Source organism: Schistocerca cancellata, chromosome 6 (assembly GCF_023864275.1).
Source record: "Schistocerca cancellata isolate TAMUIC-IGC-003103 chromosome 6, iqSchCanc2.1, whole genome shotgun sequence".
Classification (NCBI taxonomy): Eukaryota; Metazoa; Arthropoda; class Insecta; order Orthoptera; family Acrididae; genus Schistocerca; species Schistocerca cancellata.
Genome location: NC_064631.1, coordinates 642,198,719 through 642,223,218, shown reverse-complemented (window position 1 = coordinate 642,223,218; position 24,500 = coordinate 642,198,719). Strand labels below are relative to the sequence as shown.

The 24,500-nt window shown below is 39.7% G+C and overlaps 1 protein-coding gene across 1 annotated transcript in view; it reads left to right on the top strand.

The window, feature by feature from the left end:
* Positions 1-18,882: 18,882 nt before the first annotated feature.
* The window catches only part of LOC126088502 (adenosine deaminase-like protein), a 79,515-nt gene continuing 73,897 nt past the window's right edge, over positions 18,883-24,500 (top strand). Inside the window, exons 1-2 of the mRNA XM_049906645.1 lie at positions 18,883-19,494; positions 19,574-19,719. Coding sequence (XP_049762602.1) covers positions 19,456-19,494; positions 19,574-19,719 — 185 coding nt within the window. The 5' untranslated portion in view covers positions 18,883-19,455. The remainder of the gene's footprint in view (positions 19,495-19,573; positions 19,720-24,500) is intronic.

Here is a 24,500-nt window from a genome sequence, read left to right as displayed (position 1 = left end):
AGACTTTGCGCAAGTACTCAGCGGAGCATGCATCTTCAGTGTCTTGGACTGCCGCAAGGCATATTTACAGATACCAATGGAACAGAGTGACATTCCAAAGACAGCAGTAATCACACCTTTTGGCCTGTACGAATTTTGTTACATGCCTTATGGTCTCAAAAACGCGGCCCAAACTTGGCAGCGTTTTATAGACTCACTTCTTTTTAACTGCACGTATTGCTACGCATACCTCGATGACATACTAATTTTCTCCCCCTCTGACAGAGAACATGAACTCCACCTGGCCACGATACAGGACTTATTGACACGTAACGGAGTCGAGATCAATAATGACAAGTCGCAACTCCGCTGCACCGCTGTCACTTTTCTGGGGTACACAGTCTCCGCGGATGGTATATGCCCCCCGCAGGAGCGGGTTGACTGCATTCGTAAGCTACCTCTCCCAGTGTCGTTTCGCGAATTACGCCGGTTTTTAGGAACGGTCAATTTCTACCGTCGTAACCTGCCGATGGCGGCAGCAATTCAAGCCCCTTTGACTGACGCATTGGCTGGAAAACAAACCTCAGGCAGTCGCCGAGTACCGTGGTCTGACAGCATGGTGAGAGCTTTTGAAGACCTTAAATCAGCGTTAGCACATGGTGTCACTCTCGCCCATCCTTTGCCAGATGCCTGCATCTCAATTACAGCGGATGCAAGTGATTTTGCAATCGGTGCAGTCCTACAACAGCATGTCAATGACAAGACTCAACCGCTCCGTTTTTTTTCCAAAAAATTATCTACAGCCCAACGTAAATGGTCAGCATTCGACAGAGAATTGCTCGCAGTTTACGAAGCTGTAAAATATTTCTGCACAGACATTGAAGGAAGGAATATAACAATCTTCACGGACCACCGCCCCCTCGCGGAGGCTATCCGTAACCCCGCTACTGACCTTCCCCCACGTAGGTTCCGGCAAATGGACTTAATTTGCCAATACACAACAGACATCCGTTACATTCGAGGGTCAGAAAATGTGGTGGCTGATTACCTATCGCGTATCACTGCAATTTCATCCCCCATTAATTTCGACGAGTTGGCCCACTTACAGGACAGTGACACCGAATTGCACAACCTCCGACAGGACCCAGATACTTCCCTTCAGATCGTTTCGTGCAACCTACCGGGCTCGGCGAAGCCACTGTGGTGTGATACTTCCACGGGCACCTCTCGGCCTATTGTTCCCCCTGCGCTACGTCGCCAAGTGTTCAGTAGTTTACATAACCTGGCACACCCTGGTGCTAAGGCTACTACTCGCCTGGTTACAGAACGCTTTGTGTGGCCAGGTGTGAAGAGGGATTGTCGTACTTGGGCCCGTCCTTGTTTACAGTGCCAGCGCAGCAAAGTTGGCAGGCACACACAACCCAGTCTAGGTAAATTCGACATCCCGAAAGGCCGCTTCCGTCATGTACATGTGGACCTCGTGGGACCATTACCCATGTCGGATGGTTTCAGGTACATCCTGTCCGGCATTGATCGCGTTACACGTTGGGTGGAGGCAATCCCCCTGCAGGACATCACAGCAGATTCCGTAGCACGCGCATTTGTATCCTCCTGGATAGCTCGATTTGGCTGTCCTACATCCATCACCACCGACCAGGGAAGACAGTTTGAATCCCTGCTGTTTAACAAACTCTGCGTCCTCTGTGGGGTGGATAGATTCCGCACTACGGCTTACCACCCACAGAGCAATGGACTGGTCGAGCGGTGGCACATAACGCTGAAAGCGGCACTCATGTGCCACGGTGGTGAGTGGTGCGATGCCCTTCCCTGGGTTATGCTAGGAATACGCACGGCTTACAAGACAGACCTCCAGGCTTCGCTCGCAGAGTTACTGTATGGCGAGACCCTAGTCCTCCCTGCAGAGTTCGTCAACGACGAAATAATCGCCGACCTGTCCGACCTCCCCATGCTAGTTGAACGGGTCCGGACACACATAGCCGCAATCCGCACGCCTCCTCCACGGCCACATACCCGCCCTCGCGTGTTCAGGCATGTGGCACTGGACTCTTGTGAGTTCGTTATGTTACGGGATGACACGGTCAAACCGGCATTACAACCACCCTACTCTGGCCCACATCGAGTAGTGTCTCGCAGGGACAATACTATGGACATTCTTGTCAGTGGTCGCCAGCAGACAGTTTCCCTCCAACGCTTGAAACCAGCCTGGACGATCGAAGAATCTGTAACACCTCCCCCCGAGTCTAGTGTTCTTTCATCAGATGGTGACGACCCCGACCCCACACAGACCACTCACCCCCCTGCGTCCCACCACGATCGTAATGGCACCGAGCCTACACCCGAGGGCAACTCAGCGGTTGCGTACGATGATATGCTACCCTCGTTCCAAACAGGCAATGCGTGTGACAATCCACAACCTCAGGCTCAACCTCATGTTGCGTGTGACATTACACCGTCCCAAGTGTTGATACCCAATACCTCCACAGAGTGTTCCAAGGTTTCTCCTGAACTACGTTACTTTTCGCCCCCACCCCCCCTAGTGCACCCTACATCCACTGCCGACGAAATTTGCATCGCAATCAACGCCTCTGAGTGCCAACGCGACGAGCTTTCCTTGCAGCTCCATGAGGGATCCATCTTCGTTCTCCGCATAGGGGACACTTCACGTGGGTCCACACCCACGTCACACATCACCATCCTGCGCACAGTCCCTATCCCAAATGGAGTGGATACGGCTGCCATAACCGCAACGTTCAGCACCGACGGGATGCTCAAGATTCGCATCCCTCTCTCCGCCGGTACTGCAACAACATCTCCTGTGCCCGTCCAGTTCACGCGCACAGGTCGACCAGTCCGACCCCCCCACTGGATGGCGGACTACACGAGCGCTAGTCCACCCTGCACAGACAGTATGGACACTTAGCGCACGCTGCTATCAACCAGCGAGCATCCCACAACGCCACTACACAGGAAGACACCCACGTCCGTCCACCAGTGCTCCGCACTCCTGGGGGGGGGCTCTGTGGCGACAGTCGACCGCCAGTAACTTCACCGGCAAAGCGCAGAGTAAAAGGTCTTTGGGGACTCGAGGTTCTTTGGATTATTCCTGTCTGCGTCTGGAGAGTGTACACATGTAGTGAAATTGTGCATTGTTTTTCTTGTGTTTCTGGAATAAACGAACCGTAATAAAAGTGCCTTAACGTAATAAGTTGGTATTTTTTGGTGCGTGGACCGTCACTATAGCCATAAAAACCCACAAGTTATTGACTGATTTACTTCAAATTTTTAACAATATTCTAATAAACAGTGAAATGGATAAGTAAGTGAAATATTGTTACCAAAAATTTAGAAAGGTTCTTGACTGATTTACTACAGATTTAAACACAATACGCTAATAAACATTTGAACAGACATAGGCTACATATTTTTAATATTTATGACATATAAATATACTGGTATATATAACATACCAGTATAAAATAGACATATTGTTTGCAAATATTTCGAAAAGTGCTTCACTGATTTACTTCAGATTTCTACAAAGCACATCAATAAACATTCAGATAGACATAGGCAACATATTTATTAAACAACAATATACAGGTATTCTGTTAAAACCAACTTTGACAAAGAGAATGCTTTGTTACACTGTGAAAATGTGCGATTTAGTGTTCTTTCTCATAGACAGTTTTAATTGTGATAGTATGATATTTAAACCATTACACAAATTTGTCTTCCCATATATATTCTTCATCCTTATAAATTATTTGAAACAAAACTTTCATACACACCAAGAATTTGTTTTATTTTCTTTCTCACAGTCTTTGTTAGTAGAAAACAGTAAATTATCTTACGGTTTATCGGTTTATGTCTAGAATACTACTATTGTACCTGAATCGTTCAAAACTTTGTAACCCTGCCCATTCGCAAATTAAAACTATGCAAAATACTGTCACTGAATGAAGCTCATACCCAATATACCAATGAGCCCACCAATTTCCCCAGCTCCTTTTAAACGACTTCAGTTCCCAATGAAAATTTTCTTTTCAATAATGATAAACAAGGCTCAAGGTCAGAGAGAGAGGGGGGAGGAAGAGGAGAGAGGGGGGCAAGGAATGGACATAGAGAGGGGGAACAGGTGATGGACAGAGAGGGGAGAGGGGGAGATAGAGAGTGAGGAGGAGGACATGGACTGAGAGAGGAGGAAGAGGTGATGGACAGAGAGAGATTAGGATGATATAAATTTCTAATACATATTTGCCAATTACAAAGCAACGTCAGTTCCGCTACTATATTTTAATGATTCACGGAAATTTATGTGTTACTGGATCCGAAACAAGACCCTGGGAGTAGACAACATTCCATTAGAACTACTGACAGCCTTGGGAGAGCCAGTCCTGACAAAACTCTACCATCTGGTGAGCAAGATGTATGAGACAGGCGAAATACCCTCAGACTTCAAGAAGAATATAATAATTCCAATCCCAAAGAAAGCAGGTGTTGACAGATGTGAAAATTACCGAACTATCAGTTTAATAAGTCACGGATGCAAAATAATAATGTGAATTCTTTAGAGACGAATGGAAAAACTAGTAGAAGCTGACCTCGGGGAAGATCAGTTTGGATTCTGTAGAAATATTGGAACACGTGAGACAATACTGACCTTACGACTTATCTTAGAAGCTAGATTAAGGAAAGGCAAACCTATGTTTCTAGCATTTGTAGACTTAGAGAAAGCTTTTGACAATGTTGACTGGAATACTCTTTTTCGAATTATAAAGGTGGCAGGGGTAAAATACAGGGAGCGAAAAACTATTTACAATTTGTACAGAAACCAGATGGCAGTTATGAGTCGAGGGACATCAAAGGGAAGCAGTGGTTGGGAAGGGAGTGAGACAAGGTTGTAGCCTCTCCCCAATGTTATTCAATCTGTATATTGAGCAAGCAGTGAAGAAAACAAAAGAAAAATTCGGAATAGGTATTAAAATCCATGGAGAAGAAATAAAAACTTTGAGGTTTGCCGATGACATTGTAATTCTGTCAGAGACAGCAAAGGACCTGGAAGAGCAGTTGAACGGAATGGACAGTGTCTTGAAAGGAGGATATAGGATGAACATCAACAAGAGCAAAACAAGGATAATGGAATGCAGTTGAATTAAGTCGGGTGATGCTGAGGGAATTAGATTAGGGAATGAGACACTTAAAGTAGTAAAGGAGTTTTGCTACTTGGGGAGCAAAATGACTGATGATGGTCGAAGTAAAGAGGATATAAAATGTAGACTGGCAATGGCAAGGAAAGCATTTCTGAAGAAGAGAAATTTGTTAACATCGAGTATAGATTTAAGTGTCAGGAAATCGTTTCTGAAAGCATTTGTATGGAGTGTAACCATGTATGGAAGTGAAACATGGACGATAAATAGTTTGGACAAGAAGAGAATAGAAGCTTTTGAAATGTGGTGCTACAGAAGAATGCTGAAGTTTAGATGCGTAGATCACATAACTAATGAAGAGGTATTGAAGAGAATTGGGGAGAAGTTTGTGGCACAACTTGACTAGAAGAAGGGATCGGTTGGTAGGACATGTTCTGAGGCATCAAGGGATCACCAATTTAGTATTGGAGGGCAGTGTGGAGGGTAAAAATCGTAGAGGGAGACCAAGAGATGAATACACTAAGCAGATTCAGAAGGATGTAGGTTGCAGTAGGTACTGGGAGATGAAGAACCTTGCACAGGATAGAGTAGCATGGAGAGTTGCATCAAACCAGTCTCAGGACTGAAGACAACAACAACAACAACTGGTGTCATAGTTACCATAGTATAGTTTCTTGCTACTCTAACATGATCATACTCTTAGAGTACCAGTGAGTTATAATTTCATACATGCATACCTTGGGTATTATCGCAGTTCCAAGATGGCGCCTAGTGTAGATCGGGAGTATGTTAGTTCCGTACAAAAGTTTAAAAATAACGAGGAAAAGTGTTCGATATGCAACAATCTGTGTGTATTATGACAGTACATGTATGCCATGTTATATTATCGCAAAAGTAGACGCCAAAAAAAAACCTGGTAACAGGCAAATGTTATAATCAGGCATCTCATCCAGCAAATACTTCGACTCATTCGTGGGAAATGGTGAACTCTGATACAACATGCCATTGCAAGAAACGTGTTGTAAAAGGTAGAATGTGCTTAAATTGTAAAACGGTTTTTCATTATTTGTGTGTTAATGTCAGTCCTAAAAGGAAACTATTGTCCTGCAATAGCTGTTTCAAAGGCGACTTAGGCCTAAAACCTAATATGAGAAACACCAAAGACGAAGTTATCAGTGCTCTACTGGAAGAGTTTTCATTTATAAAACATCACGAACACGAACAGTATGAAAAAGAAGCAAAGAGGCTTAGTGTTTTACCTCAAGATACTGTAACTTTTGTTAATAACAGTTCTGTTGTTTATGTTTGTAGAAAGTGTGGGAAAAACACAAACAGTGGTGTAACCTGTTGCGAGTGCGAAAGAAAACATCAGTCTAAAACTCCCGACCATGTTCCAAAACTTTACATTTTAGGCGATAGCCACAGCCGCGGTATTGTCTCACGCATAAATAAAGCTTCAAATGTGAAATCGATGAGCTTTGTAAAGCCTGCGGCGCCCCTCTCAGAAATAAGAAAACTAGTTTTTTCTGAAGAAATAAAAAAGCTGTCCTCGAAAGATTTTGTTGTCCTCTTTGGTGGATCTAATGACATTTATCAAAATGATACATCTAAAGCCTGCTGCGAATTAAACAAGTGTTTATCTGAACTAAGTCATACAAACGTTAACCTCGTAAATATACCGCAAAGGTACGACTTGATGTCCTGTTCGTGTGAAAATAAGGAAATTAGTGCCGCTAATGAACTTTTTTCCAGTATATAAAAACAATATAGAAATGTTTCTGTTGTTAATATTAATACCATTGGACGCAGATTCCACACTACTCATGGGCTGCACTTAAATGGCCTTGGGAAGCAACTTGTTACACTAAAGCTAATGGAAATTATTCAGAGACTACAATACTTACCAACAACATCATCAGTGGTACCTGTATCATCATCACAGAAAGTATCTCTAGGAGTGACTAATGCAGAATCAGATACAGTAACAGAAAATGCAGCAGAAGTACCTACAGAAGCAATACTAACAGAAGTAGAATCAACAGCAGCGTCAGAAGAACCACATTCAGTAACAGCAGAAGTAACTCCTCCAGCATTAGAACCAGCTCCTACAGCTGTAACATCATCTCCCTCACCAGCAGTAGCAGCACAAACTACTTCACCAGCAATAGCAGAAGAAACACCATCAGCAACAGCAGAAGCAACTCCTCCAGCAGTAGAACCACTTCCTATAGCAGCAGCACCATCTCCCACACCAGCAGTAGCAGAACCAACTCCTTTACCAGTAATAGCAGAAACAACTCCTCCACCAGCAGCAACTAAACCAACTTCACCAACAGCAGAAACAGTACCAGCTCCTCCTCCATCACCTTCAAGAGTATCAGAAAAGAATAGACCAGTCACAGTAAGTAAAGGATCATCTTTGTCTCATGATGAAGTGATACCAAATGATTTGGGAAAACATGTTCCTATAAAACTTGTGGACAGTAAAGTGAAACAAACTTCCAACCGTGTTTCAAACAGACCCAAAAAATTACCAAAGAGAAGTGAAGATTTTTTATGGTTTATCCCAAGGAAGTCCAACCGCCACCTAACATAGATTCCAGGGCTGAAAAAACTATTAAATGTTCTCCATTGCCCCAAATACTGTACTCCTCCCCTCCTGTGATAGTAACTCTATCTTATTTCTGCACTTAAATGTCAGGTCTCTGAAAAATAAAGCTGATGAGCTTGGTATACTATTAAAAAGTAACAAAAGAATGATTTTATGTATAAACGAACATTGATTAAAGGAAGAGGATATAAAACTGTACGTACCATCAGGTTTCAGATTAGCTACATACTTCTGCAGACCCAGTGAATCCTCTGGGGTTTCAACCATATACACTCCTGGAAATGGAAAAAAGAACACATTGACACCGCTGTGTCAGACCCACCATACTTGCTCCGGACACTGCAAGAGGGCTGTACAAGCAATGATTACACGCACGGCACAGCGGACACACCAGGAACCGCGGTGTTGGCCGTCGAATGGCGCTAGCTGCGCAGCATTTGTGCACCGCCGCCGTCAGTGTCAGCCAGTTTGCCGTGGCATACGGAGCTCCATCGCAGTCTTTAACACTGGTAGCATGCCGCGACAGCGTGGACGTGAACCGTATGTGCAGTTGACGGACTTTGAGCGAGGGCGTATAGTGGGCATGCGGGAGGCCGGGTGGACGTACCGCCGAATTGCTCAACACGTGGGGCGTGAGGTCTCCACAGGACATCGATGTTGTCGCCAGTGGTCGGCGGAAGGTGCACGTGCCCGTCGACCTGGGACCGGACCGCAGCGACGCACGGATGCACGCCAAGACCGTAGGATCCTACGCAGTGCCGTAGGGGACCGCACCGCCACTACCCAGCAAATTAGGGACACTGTTACTCCTGGGGTATCGGCGAGGACCATTCGCAACCGTCTCCATGAAGCTGGTCTACGGTCCCACACACCGTTAGGCCGTCTTCCGCTCACGCCCCAACATCGTGCAGCCCGCCTCCAGTGGTGTCGCGACAGGCGTGAATGGAGGGACGAATGGAGACGTGTCGTCTTCAGCGATGAGAGTCGCTTCTGCCTTGGTGCCAATGATGGTCGTATGCATGTTTGGCGCCGTGCAGGTGAGCGCCACAATCAGGACTTCATACGACCGAGGCACACAGGGCCAACACCCGGCATCATGGTGTGGGGAGCGATCTCCTACACTGGCCGTACACCACTGGTGATCGTCGAGGGGACACTGAATAGTGCACGGTACATCCAAACCGTCATCGAACCCATCGTTCTACCATTCCTAGACCGGCAAGGGAACTTGCTGTTCCAACAGGACAATGCACGTCCGCATGTATCCCGTGCCACCCAACGTGCTCTAGAAGGTGTAAGTCAACTACCCTGGCCAGCAACATCTCCGGATCTGTCCCCCATTGAGCATGTTTGGGACTGGATGAAGCGTCGTCTCACGCGGTCTGCACGTCCAGCACGAACGCTGGTCCAACTGAGGCGCCAGGTGGAAATGGTATGGCAAGCCGTTCCACAGGACTACATCCAGCATCTCTACGATCGTCTCCATGGGAGAATAGCAGCTTGCATTGCTGCGAAAGGTGGATATACATTGTACTAGTGCCGACGTTGTGCATGCTCTGTTGCCTGTGTCTATGTGCCTGTGGTTCTGTCAGTGTGATCATGTGATGTATCTGACCCCAGGAATGTGTCAATAAAGTTTCCCCTTCCTGGGACAATGAATTCACGGTGTTCTTATTTCAATTTCCAGGAGTGTATATTAGCAATGATCTAGACTTAAAGTTTTCTGTTCTTGAAGTTAGTGACCTATGCATTACAGGTGTTTTTGAAGCAGCTGCTTTTATTATACCTAGTATACAGCTCATAACTGTGTCTTTATATCACACTCCTGAAAGTAATGTAGAACAATTTATAGAACGTTTAGAAAAACTTGTGATCAGTATACAAAAATATACTAAATACAAAATTTTAATCTTTGGGGATCTAAACATAGACATTAGGAAAATGACAGCCAGAAATGTTAATTTAGTAAACATGTTAAGATCCTATAATCTCTTTTGTGCTAATGAAAGTCCTACAAGGCACTCCTCCTGTCTTGACAATCTAATAACAAATGTATACAAATGTGATTTTGAGCTAGGCTTATTTAATGTCGATTACCTGTCAGACCACAGAGGTATATGGGTGAAACTAATTACTAAAAAACCAAAAGAAGACGAGGAACAAACTCAGTGTGTCAGACTATCTACAGATACAAATATTAGCAAGTATAGAGAAGAACTTAAGTCTATAGATTGGAATACTGTTATACATCCCTCCAGAAATGTTGATGAAGCCTTCAGTACATTCCTCAAAATCATTTTTGAAATCTTCCACACATGCTGTCCACTGGTTAAAAAACAAAAAAAACAAAAAAGTTAGGAAACCTAGCCACTCAACTTTACAGAAGTGGTTTTCACCCCAATTACAAAAACTGAGACTATTGGTAATTACTTGTCATGATAAGGTCAGAAAGGGAGCAGTAGATAAAGAAACTTACAAAAACCTGAAAAGAAAATATAGATCTGAAATTAAAATAGCCAAGTGTAAGGAAAATGGTGATTTCATTAAAAAATCACACAATAAATGTAAGGCTGCATGGAAAGTAATAAAAGCAGAGCTAGGTATGGATATAAACTACAAAGACAACACAAATGCTGCTAACGTCACTGCTGATGATTTCAATCACTTTTTTGTCAACTCTGCCAATCTTAGCCTTCCAACCCACAGCAACCAGCATTCCAATTCAACACATACACATATTTCTCACCCCATATCTGGCAGAAATTTTCAACAAAACATTACAAACATAGTGTCAGCTTGTAAATGGAGAGAAGTACAAGTAACTGATATAATTAAAGCAACCTCTAAATTAGGATACTCTAGGTCTGAAGATGTGTATGGCCTGTCAAACTACGTAATTAAAAAAGTTGTAGATCTCATAACATATCCTCTTTGCATACTGATAAACTGGATGCTCTCGAGTGGACACTTTCCAGAATGTCTCAAAAAAACAGTTGTCATACCATTATACAAAAAGTGTGACAAGTCCTGTATCAATAATTATAGACCAATTTCACTTGTGCCTATTCTCTCAAAAATAATAGAATATTGCATACTGCAGCAAATATGCATACACCTATCAGACAATAATATATTAAATGATTCTCAGTATGGATTCAGGTCAAACTTATCAACAGTCAAAGCAGTTGAAAACCTTATCTCTTTTGTACTAAGCGCATTTGAGTCAGAATTATCTGCTGAAGCCTTCTAATTGACTTGAGTAAGGCTTTTGACTCAGTTAACCACAAATTATTACTAGATAAACTGTGTTGCTATGGAATCAAACACTTGGAACTCTCACTAATTGAATCATACCTCAGCAATAGAAAACAAATAGTAAAGCATAATGACCAACAGTCACAGACTTTAAGTATAAAACGAGGTGTTCCTCAGGGCTCAGTGCTTGGCCCTCTACTATTTATATTGTTTGTAAATGACTTTCCGAATAACTTACCCTGTAAATCTATCCTCTATGCTGATGACACAACATTAGCTAATTCTGGAAAGGATATAAACATATTGAAGGAGGAAAGTGAAGAGTGTCTCAAAATATCTAATATCTGGTTTAAAGCTAATGACTTATCTATGAACCATGAAAAGACTGTCAAGATAATATTCAGTTTATCAAACAGTAACATGGAGTTACCATCTGTTAAACTACTAGGAATACACATTGACTCAAAATTAACTTGGGACACACATACAGATTATGTATGTTGAAAGCTATCACGAGTTATCTACCTACTAGCCAAACTACACACATGTGTTACACAAGATTTATTGCTTCAGTCATACTATGCCTTCTTTCATTGTCATCTACAATATGGCATTCTTTTATGGGGTAACTCTCCAGGAGTCAAAAAAATTTTCACTTGGCAGAAGAAAGCAATTAGACGTTTTTACGGAATCACTGACAACAAGACCTCATGTAGACCTTATTTTGGAGACTTAAAAATTCTCACAGTCCCATCTCTTTACATATATTGTTGCCTATTAAACATAAAAGAAAACTTAAACCACTACACTACAAGGAAATCAATTCATCAACACAATACTCGACAAACAAATATGATTGATATACCCACAACCAGGCTTAAGAAACCCCAATCTAGCTATGAATACATAGGCATAAAATTATTCAACACTTTACCCGTACAAGCTCAACTGGTTTCAATGGATATTTTCAAAACTAAAACCAAAGTTTGGATGAAGAAAAATACTTTCTACAGTGTAGAAGAATTTCAGAATAGTTGTAAAGATGATCTAATTTATTGATAAACTAAGGCTTACTGTTACGTATAGTTATGGATGTAGAGGCAGCTAGTTATAAGCTAATAGGGTACAACACTATCTTTTTTTCCATGTAATATTTTTGTTATATGAAACATAATGTACAAATAGCTATAACACTTCTGACAACATTGATTGCATGTTAATGCTGATAAATTAAGGCTTACTGTTATGTATGGATCTAGGTGTAGAGGCTGTTGTAAGCTAATAGTTTACAACATTGCTATATTTTTACTATGTAATATTTTGGTATGTAAAACATAATGTACAAATAGCTGTAACTCTTCTGACGACATCGATTGCATGTTAGTGCTGAAAGATGGATAAAATAAATAAATAAATAAAAAATAAATTATTCCATCTTATGAGAGCGAGTGTACATCCAACTCAAAAGTGTTAAACTCCATACATCCCACGGAAAAACCATCTTGATTGAATAGTGAAACTTTAAAATTTGTGAATGCAATCTTATTTTAACGATATGGAGTTTGTGTAAAATGTAAGACAAACATCATGGCAAATGTTTGTAAACCACACCCCATTTTAATGTTGATCAACATACATACATAAGATTTTTTTGTCAGCTATACACTCTATGGCCTCTTTATGTACTTTAAGTTTTGCTATGTTTTTTTCATCAAGAGTTGTTCATGTTGCAGTCTTCAGTTCAATGACTGGTTTGATGAAGCTCTCCATGCCATTCTATCCTGTGCAAGCCTCTTCATCTCCAAGTAACTACCGCAACTTACATCCCTCTGATTCTGCTTACTGTATTCATCTCTTGGTCTCCCTCTACGATTTTTATAACCCATATTTCCCTCTGGTACTAAATCTCTGCCCCCTTGACGTCTCATAATGTGTCCTACTAACTGATTCCTTCTTATAGTCAGGATCTGTCACAAATTTCTTTCCTCTGCAATTCTATTCAGTACTTCCTCATTAGTTACATGATCGACTCCTCTAATCTTGAGCAGTCTTCTGTAGCACCACATTTCAAAAGCTTCTGTACCTTTCTTGTATAAACTGTTTATCAACCACGTTTTTTATTTCCATACATCACTACACTCCCTACAATTATTTTCAGAAAAGAGTTCCTGACACTTTAATCTGCGCTCAATGTTAACAAATTTCTCTCCTTCAGAAAAGCGTTTCATGCCCTTGCAAGCCTACATTTTATATCCCCTCTACTTCGACCATCATCATTTGTTTTGCTTCCCAAATAACAAAACTCATCTACTACTTTTAAAGTCTCATTTCCTAATCTAATTCCCTCAGAATCACGTAATTTAATTCGACTAAATTCCATTATCGTCGTTTTGCTCTTGTTGATGTTCATTTTATATCTTTCTTTCAAGACATTGTCCATTCCATTCGACTGCTCTTCCAGCCCCTTTTCTGTCTCTGACAGAATTACAAAGTCATTGGTAAACCTCAAATTTTTTATTTCTGTTCCCTGGACTTTAATTCCTACTCCAAATATTTCTTTTGTTTCCTTCACTGCTTGTGTAATGCACAGATTGAATAATATCATGGATAGACTACAAGCCTGTCCCACCCCCATTTCAACCACTGCTTCCCTTTCACGTCCTTCCACTCTAATTACTACCATCTGGTTACTGTACAAGTTGTAAATAGCCTCTAGCTCCCTGTATTGTACACCTGCTACACTCAAAATTTTAAAGAGAGTATTCCAGTCAACATTCTCAGAAGCTTTCTGTAAGTCTACAAATGCTATAAACATAGTTCTGCCATTCCTTGATCTGTCTTCAATGTGAAGAAATAGTGTACGTATTGCCTTACTTATGGAAATGGAAGTGGATGTAGATGAAGATGAAATGGGAGATATGATACTGCGTGAAGAGTTTGACAGAGCACTGAAAGACCTGAGTCGATACAAGGCCCCGGGAGTAGACAACATTCCATTAGAACTACTGACGGTCTTGGGAGAGCCAGTCCTGACAAAACTCTACCATCTGGTGAGCAAGATGTATGAGACAGGCGAAATTCCCTCAGACTTCAAGAAGAATATAATAATTCCAAACCCAAAGAAAGCAGGTGTTGACAGATGTGAAAATTACCGAACTATCAGTTTAATAAGTCACGGATGCAAAATACTAACGCAAATTATTTACAGACGAATGGAAAAACTGGTAGAAGCTGACCTCGGGGAAGATCAGTTTGGATTCCGTAGAAATGTTAGAGCACGTGAGCAATACTGACCTTACGACTTATCTTAGAAGAAAGATTAAGGAAAGCCAAACCTACGTTTCTAGAATTTGTAGATTTAGAGAAAACTTTTGACAATGTTGACTGGACTACTCTTTTTCGAATTATAAAGGTGGCAGGGGTAAAATACAGGGAGCAAAAGGCTATTTGCAATTTGTACAGAAACCAGATGGCAGTTATAAGAGTCAAGGGGCATGAAAGAGAAGCCGTGGTTGGGAAGGGAGTGAGGCAAGGTTGTAGCCTCTCCCCAATGTTATTCAATCTGTATATTGAGCAAGCAGTGAAGGAAACAAAAGAAAAATTCGGAATAGGTATTAAAATCCATGGAGAAGAAATAAAAACTTTGAGGTTCGCCGATGACATTGTAATTCTGTCAGAGACAGCAAAGGACTTGGAAGAGCAGTTGAACGGAATGTACAGTGTCTTGAAAGGAGGATATAAGATGAACATCAACAAAAGACAAACAAGTATAATGGAATGTAGTCGAATTAAGTCGGGTGATGCTGAGGGAATTAGAATAGGAAATGAGACACTTAAAGTAGTAAAGGAGTATTGCAATTTGGGGAGCAAATTAACTGATGATGGTCGAAGTAGAGAGGATATAAAATGTAGACTGGCAATGGCAAGGAAAGCGTTTCTGAAGAAGAGAAATTTGTTAACATCGAGTATAGATTTAAATGTCAGGAAGTCGTTTCTGAAAGTATTTGTATGGAGTGTAACCATGTATGGAAGTGAAACATGGACGATAAATAGTTAGGACAAGAAGAGAATGGAAGCTTTTGAAATGTGGTGCTACAGAAGAATGCTGAAGATTAGATGGGTAGATCACATAACTAATGAAGAGGTATTGAAGAGAATTGGGGAGAAGAGAAATTTGTGGCACAACTTGACTAGAAGAAGGGATCGGTTGGTAGGACATGTTCTGAGGCTTCAAGGGATCACAAATTTTGCATTGGAGGGCAGCGTGGAGGGTAAAAATCGTAGAGGGAGACCAAGAAATGAATACACTAAGCAGATTCAGAAGGATGTAGGTTGCAGTAGGTACTGGGAGATGTTGGAGCTTGCACAGGATAGAGTAGCTTGGAGAGCTGCATCAAACCAGTCTCAGAACTGAAGACCACAACAACAACAACGATTGCCTCACTTGTTCCCACATTTCTCCAGAATCCAAACCGATTGTGATGTTCGCTGTGTTATTCAGTGGTTTGGTATTTAATTAATTTGTAAATGAAAATGATAATCTTATTTCATTACAGTGAGTAATTACAAAATAATTTTTCCTCCTGGCTAAAGATTTGGTCAAGTTGCTAAAGAACTCCAAGTTAACGTCTTGTTAAAGTGTTGTCTGTAAGTTGTGTAAGTGTCACTAAACCACAGTTCATACAACAGATTCTATACATCTATTGATTATGATGGAAACAGTTATCTTCAGCAAAATGATAATTAAAACCACCGAATATCAGCTGCCCACAACACTGACGTACACTGACGTATGTTATCTGAAACAATATTCTTCGCAACTCGTGCTCCATACGTCAGCAAGAAAAAGTTTGTTATATGGATCGTGCTATGAACACTGTTTTTAAAGAACCAATCTGATTCGAATTATTTCAGTTCAGGACCACCAGTGCACATTTATTTTTACACATTTTTATTACCTTTGGCATTTATGTCTGCAGAGTTGTGTAATTTGAATTTGCCACTGAGATATTTGTTAAGATGGCGGCAGACAATTGCCAGAGACTTTCTATTGTTAGAGCTAATTTTCTTTTAACAGGATAAGTATTTCAATTAATGCTTATTAAAATTTACTTTTATATTGTGCACTATTTAGACTAATTTTCATCAAGCAAACCTTTGTTACTTTCATAAGAAACACAGATAAAAATGCAATACAAATCGCTATCATCAATGGCTGTGGTCCTTGCAGTGGAAAGAAATAATTAATACAGACAATGCTTATTGGGAGAGGAATTAAAGTTACAAATAATTATTCACAGATATTTATTATAATAAAGAACTCTATTCTCAAGTAATAATTAACAAATAATTACAATTTCTTAACAGACCTCAATTTGATATGCATCTTGTGTCCGCAACCTACAAAATCCAACCAACAAAAGATAAAAACAAAAGAAGACGAATGCAGATCATAAAAGGAATTTACAATTATCATTGTCTTTGTATGATACTCATCAATATGTCCAATTAAATCATAAAATATTATATAAATAATTAATATTTATCATCGTTTTGTTTTATTTCACTGTTTTTCTATATGTCAGATAAATAATGTTTATAACTGTTAGAGGCATAATTTCCTCTCATCACACTGTAGCTAAAATTTATTTTGTGGATGTTCCACGATCTCCTGCGACATTGGCTTCTACCAGTTTCTTCATTCTTCTGTTAATAATTCGTGTCAGTATTTTGCATTCATGACTTATTAAACTGATAGTTTGGTAATTTTCACATCTGCCAGCACCTGCTTTCTTTGGCATTGGGATTATTATATTACTCTTGAAGTTTGAGGGATTTTCGACTGTCTCATACATCTTGATCGGCAGATGAAGGACTTTAGTCATAGCTGCCTCTCCCGAGACTAGCAATAGTTCTAACAGAATGTTGTCTACTCCCAGGACCTTGATTTGAATTAGGTCTTTCAGTGGTGTGTCAAATTCTTCTTGCAGTATCAAATCTCCCATCTTATCTCCATTTCTATGATATTGCTCTCAAGTACATCTCCTTTGTACAGAACCTATATATACTCCTTCCACCTTTCAGCTTCCCCTTCTTTGCTTAGGACTGGTTTTCCATCTGATATCTTGATATTCATGCAGATGGTTCTACTTTCTCCAAAGGTCTCTTTAACTTTCCTGTCAGCGGTATCACCTAGTGATATATGCTTCTAAATACTTACATTTGTCCTCTAGCTATTCCTGCTTAGTCATTTTGCAGTTCCTGTCACTCTCACTTTTTAGATGTTTGAATTCCCTTTTTCCTGCCTTATTTACTGTATTTTTATTTTTTCTCCTTTCATCAGTTAAATTCAATATTTCTTACTTTACCTACAGTTGTCTACTTGATACTCTGCTGCCTTCAATATTTCCTCTCCCAAAGCTACCCTTCCTTCTTTTACTGTATTCCTTTCCCCTGTTCTTGTCAATCGTTCCCTAATGCACTCTCTGAAACTCTTAACAACCTCTGGTTATTTCAGTTTATCCATGTCCCGTCTCCTTAAATTCCTGCCCTTTTGCACTTTCTTCAGCTTTAATCTATAGTTCATAACCAATAAATAATGGTCAAAGTCCACATCTGCCCTTGAAAATGTTTTACAATTCAAAATCTTGTTCCAAAATCTCTGTCTTACTATTATATAATCAATCTGACACCTTCCAGTGTCTCCACCTCTCTTCCGTATATACAACCTTCTTTCATGATCCTTAAACCAAGTGTTAGCGATGATTAAAATATGTTCTGTGCAATATTCTACCAGCCGGCTTCCTCTTTCATTATTTTTCCCCCAATCCATATTCATCTACTACTTTTTTTTCGTTACTATCAAAATCCTGTCCCTAATGTCTATTAAATTTCGTCTCCCTTAACTGTTTCAATAATTTCTTTTATCACACATACATTTCTTCAATCTCTTCATAATCTTTGGCGGCGGTTGACATAAACTTGTGCTTCTGTGGTGGGTGTGGTCTTTGTGTCTATCTTGGTCACATTAATACATTACATTATTGCTATTTCACTATTTGTGGACGGCCATAAGCGCTTTTTCGGTTTTTACTTCTAACATTTCTGGTGTTCTGTCCTTAATTATTATATTGCTACCATCAGCAAATAACACAGTTTCTCTTGGTGTGGCCCACAATGGGAAGTCATTAATGTAACTGAGAAACAGTATTGAGCCTAACATATTCTCTTCATTGACTCCAATATTCAAATGTAACGATCTGAAAGATGTTTCACCCTATAATTTGAGACACTTGAAATTTCGGATATCTCTGCCCTCTGCACTCTGTCTGCTAGATAAGATCTAAACTATTTAATTGCAAACACCTTCTTTTCCCTAGTGCCTCAAGTTTAACTTATAGCATTTCATGATCAACTGTATCAAATTCTTTACTGAGATCTAGGAAAATGCATGTTACTTTTTCTCCTTTATCTATGGCTTCTAAAATTACTTTTGTAAATCTTTGTAAAGATTTAAGCATTGTGGCAGATCGTGGCATTTACTAAAAGAATTGCAATTCACATTTGTGCCGTCTAAAGCGTTACAAGTTGTTTAAAGGGTACAAACCACCCAACTTCCCTCCCACCCTCCCCCCCCCCCCCCCAAAAAAAGTAGAAATGTAGTAATATAGCCATTGTTCGATAAATTGTTTAGGGGATTTTGGCACAATTTAGGGGAATTTCAAATGCAATGCAGGGGGAAATTGTGCTTCAGATTTGGCAACACTGGCTGTGTTACTACGGTAAAAACGTTGAAACTTGAAAGGATAACAATCATAAGTCATAACATATTTGAGGTTGAGGACGAATAGTGCCGTACTGCCGTGCTGTTTTCGTTATAAGGAATTCAATGAAAGCAAAGCGCTATGTTGTGTCCTGCCCTCATGGAGTACCGATGAAATGGAAATGGCTGTAAACTATTTAAAAATCTGCCTCATCAGTTGATGTTTAGCGATGTACAAAACTTTTATCGTTACCATTACTTCGTTACGTTCTGTCTTACACCTAAAATTTTCAGAAATTCAAGCATAAAATACTACATGACGTTTACAAAACACCAATAGAACTTCGGGCGTGTATTATGCTGATGGAATACTACTATTCTATGTTGGGTTTTGAGCAGGAAAATCTAGATTAAATTTTAAAGTCAGTATGGCTACCTTCACAATGCAGTTCATAGTAACCTCCATCGCGTTCTGTTCCTTTCTTTCCGGTCTTGAAACATTCGTTTACACTAACTCAAGGAGCACCGGTATTTCATTATATCCGCCTTAACTTGTTTTAATGATACGTCTATGCTGTCTTTTGCGTAAATTTGGCATAACTACTTCCATCCTGTACTAATGTTTACATTTTTGTGGCCGTTTGTGTTTCTGAGCGCGGGAATCGCTGCAACTCGAAGCAATGGATGTAGCAACGTTTTGCAGGGAACTTCCCAAATTGGTATTTCTTTCATTTGTAGCAGCCAATTTTAAATGACAGTTATATGTTTTGAAATTATACTCAAATATGTATTTCACAGGAACTTCATGCTCACTTAAATGGATCGTTAAGTAGTAGAACCCTGAATGCCCTTCGTCAACTACAGAACAGTTCAGAAGCTAGCGGTGATTCATGGAAGAAATGTGAAGCTATCATCAGCCATGGGAATGAACGAACTTTAGATGAGTAAGATTTCACGACGGCGGACTTTTGTTTTCCGTCACATGATCGATAAGTTTGATATCAAAGCAGTAACATAATGAAACCTTATCAAATATTGGATAGTTTCTAGGACGAACAAATGTCCTTTCAGTGCTATAGAAGTAATTGAAGATATCAGTTCTTACATTTCAAATTCAATTTTGTTCTTCACTTTTAAATTGCACTATAGGGCCGTAACAACAGAGTATTATTTCGCTTAACCCTACATGTTGTAAAATTTAAGTAGGAATTGTATTACGGTCAACTCAAAAATTGCGAACCCCAGTGTTGTACCATTCATGTTCTTGCATTATAAAATCTCATCAAAATTATACATTTCGTATGCAGACACTAGGTATTTAGATTCAGAAAAGATTGTCATGTGGTAGCTTAAATGGAACGTAGAAGGTAAAGGCACTGATAGCGGACACCCTAAGGAATGAAACTACGTTTATTTGATGTTTAGGAATACAATATAAATGAATACTGGGTGCAGACTTAATCTTCAGGTTCTTTAGTCATTTGAGATGTATATAATAGTATACTTAACAATGTTATGGAACATTAAATAGTAAATAGAAAGGTAAAAAAAAAATTGTTAGTGCAGACATCAGCCGTTTACAATAGTGGAATTCAAAATTTTCAGTAGTAAAGATGCAAAATATTCCTTAGTTGATACTAAACAAAACCAGAGTTACTCGGAAAATAAGTGGAACTTTATGCATCACAGTGGTTTGGAATTCATATTTCAAAAGTTCATTAATGATATTTGATAGTTGTAAAGGAGGCGTGTCAATAATCTGTGATGGTCTAATAATACTAAGATCGTGTTTATCAACCTGAAAAAGATTTTTTTTAATTTTACTATTACAAGATTTTAGAACCATTATGTCTATTTCACCATCCTCAAACATACATTGAGCAATACAGACATGTTTGAAATATTCTTTGCAGGAAAAGAAACTAGAAGAAATTTACCATTCTTATATGATTTCTTCATGTTATTTGTTTTTTTATCGTTTTCAATTATTGTTTTATCGACTTTTTCTTCTTCATCATTAGATGTCTGTGAATTACTATTGGGGACCATACTATTGTCACCCACACTACTGTGTGACTCAATCCATTCTTCCTCACCTTCGGGATCTGAAATTGTTCTTTTCTTGTGCACCTTCAGCTTTCTGTGATTCTCTATTTAGGTTGCTGTTTGAGTTTATTAGCAGTCTCAGACTGTTCTTTCTTTAATTTTCATGCTTGTGCTCACTCAATTTTTAGTCATCCTCTTTATGATATTCCTGCCATTGATTGGACATCACAACACTTAGAATTTTTTCTATTGATTTTATTTCCCTTGGCTTTTCTGTATTCTGTGCCTAAAATAATGCACTTTTAAATGGTAAGGATTAGTATATTATCTGACTTGCTTGTGGTATTTCCACCTGATGCATACTGGGGAATATCAGATTTTTTCATTGTATTCTTGAGTGTAAAACAATGATATGTTATGTTTGTTCCCTTCTCTTTCTTTATTTCAATTTTGGTGTGCCATTCAAATTACATTTTCCAGTTTTCTATTTTCAGTTCCTTTATTTCCTTTGTTTGTCATTTGGAATGCCAGTTCTTTCTTCCACTTCATCACTTATTTTCATCAGTGTGTTACATGTGACCAACAGATTGGGAAAAAATTGAGTTATCACAATCACTTTTGATTTTCTTCCAAAGCAAAACAAAGACTTGTGATTGGCGTTTCCTTCCCACAGGTCATTAGAAGATTCTAAGCTAGAAAGTTTACCTTTCCCAATCTATTTTTCAAGAACCTTTGATCTGGATTTTATCACTGAACTGGCTGGGTGCAACTGCACATAGAAGAGTTGTGCGCCTGGGGGACACACAGCACCCGTTTACTGAACATGCCGCGTACAGCTTGACCTATGGTTCCTGAGTGCTTGATACACCACACAGGCTGTTAGGAGTCTCCCACTTTATACAGTTTCTCGCAACTCCAGAGATGGGAACTTGCCCTGAAACACATCCTTGCATTCAAACAAACTCTTGAACTTAATTCCCATTAACATACCCCCCCCCCCCTTTCTCTTTTTATACTGCAATCTATGAGGTTTGCCAAGAAAGGAATGCCCCATTTTTTTCCTCGGCTGACAACAATGTAGTGAATGCGAAACATTAGGTATGAATTCTTTGAAGTTTCCCAAGTGCACAGGCAAAAATTTCCATTTCCTCTGATAGATAGTGCAGCTGCAGCTGTGTTTCAAAATTTATTTTACTTTACAGGCAGTGTGTTGTCATCAAATATGTCAATGCAGGGAGAGAAACATTCACAAATATGTGTGTGAAGCATGTGCAGTCAACAGGAGTACAATTGGTCATGACACAGAGGGGATGAGGTCATTAGAAGGCAGTTCAGTGGAGCTCCACGATTTTCAGCGGTAATGAGACCCGCAGCTGTCATATTTCACACATAGCAGGGCGCCGATGTTCTTGTTCGCAAGGATCACACGTTACAACTCGGCAGTCAGTGGTGCAGCTACCAGTCGGCAAAGAAAGTGAGGTTGCAATTCACCACACAAACGCTCAGCCTCACACAAATTTAAGGACTTATGAATACATCATGAAACAGGATTGGTACCCCATTGACCTTACAGCCCTAACCTAGTTCCCTCAGACTTCTACTTGTTTGGCTCATTAAAGGACAGCATTTGTGGACGTCATTTTGAGAACAATGAGGAGGTGATTCGTATAGTGAAGAAATGGATTCATTACCAGAATAAGGACTGGTATCGATAGGGCATTCACATCCTTGTCTGACTGGAGGAAGACTGTAGAACTGGAAAGAGATTATGTTAGAAAATAGGATTGTAAATATTGTGTGTAATTTTCGTAGTGTGGAATAAATAATTGTTAAAGATAAAGAAAGGGTCGTATTACATTCTGAGCAACCTTTGTATCTTCACTTCTCACTCACCCACAACATTCTATGATCTCTTTTGAGCCACGAAAGGAACCAGTAACAAATAATAACAGCCAGTATAATGCAAATACATTAGACCTAGAGCAAAAGTCACAGTACATGACATCGACAGGGATGTCAAATATTCCAGTCATAAAGATATTACAAAAAATTGTATGGTCCTATTCATTTACTCATTCATTCATCACATTTAGCAGGAGAGCCTTCAGGGATGTAGGCAAGTTAAGCTATACATTAACAGAGAGAAGTGAATGTCATAAATTGAGTGTAATCAGTCTGCTGTAAACTGTGTGTGCTTTCTCAGGTTATGTTTCACACATTACAGTTAGCAAGAGAGTTACTACTTCGAAGCAGCTGAGTGCTTTTCTCAGTTTATTAAATAGCCACTGTTTGTCTCGTACTGTTAACATCTGCATGGCCTCATTGATTCTTTGTTATAGAACCAAAGTTATATAGGCTACATTTTAAACAGTAGTATGCAGTTTGCAGTTAGTATTGTTATTTGTCATGCAACACCTTGAATGTAGATGATTTAGAGGAACAGTTAATCTAGAATCTTTTGAATTTTCTGTCAAGTTTATTGAGTTTCCGTATTCCATCCTTTTGGTCTGATATGAGTTTGTCAACATGTTGACAGCTGTGAGGCCACCAGTGGACACGACAGAGGTTTATGTCTGACCCACTGTGCCTACCAGTGGCCCCACACTCCACTCTGTTTAGTAATATTGTACCCGATTTCCAATACACTGGCGTCAACATGTTAAAGACTTTTGCAGCAAATTACAAAACCCTACTGTAAACCCTAGACAAGGACACAAAATCTACATGAAAATAATTTTTGCATCTTTTATTGTGATTGTGTATATCACAATTCAAATGAAACTCTCCATTTTTGCTAGAAAAAAACACCCCAAAGGATCAAATACAGTGAAAAACAAGTAACAGAATTCCATACTCGTAGGAAAGGCCTGTACTAGATTTGCAGTTATCTATTTGACACAATATTGTGTGTTAAAAAAATATACAAAAGTTTAATAAATTTATTAAATTCACGAAGAGACAGATGGTCGGGAAGGATATATCTTCAGGAGGTACAACTATTTAAAGAAGGTGTAGAGGTTCCTACTCCTTCCTAACTAGCCAGTTAACTAGCAAATAAGGGCCAAAGAAGGAATCTTCCTTCCGTGACACATTACTGTGTCAGGCATGCTTACAGCAGAAGTTGTTCTTTGCTAATTGTTGCATGTGCAGGGCTATATTGACCAAATCGTAATGAAGAGATCCAGCAGTTTTCCCCTGTTTCTTCCCTAGCTCACCAGGTGAAGGTTTCCTTACCTCATATCTTCTAAAGCTGTCTCATTGTCCCCATTGGCTTTCTTCTCTGTTGGTCACATCTCCAAAAATGTATTCAATTAATGGTGAATATTGGAATGACTAGTGGGAAAATCTTTACATCACTACAATGAAAACCAAAACAAAGTGATGTCACCTGAGTTTTATTGCTCTCAATCTCAAAATCAGGAGAATAAACCTTCATAAAAAGAAACTATTTGAAAGCCAGTCTCTCAGCAATGTTTGCATCAAAGGTAACGGATTCTAATTATCACTTATCGAGCAACAGGAAAGTTCATGACACTTTCTTCACACGATTTTGATGTCATTATGATATTGTACATAAAGATTTTCTGAGTCAAATTCAAACATTAATTCACTTTTACACTTTTAGGAATTGTGCATTGCAGACTCGTATTGCCTGTTGGAATACTTGTCGAAGACCGGC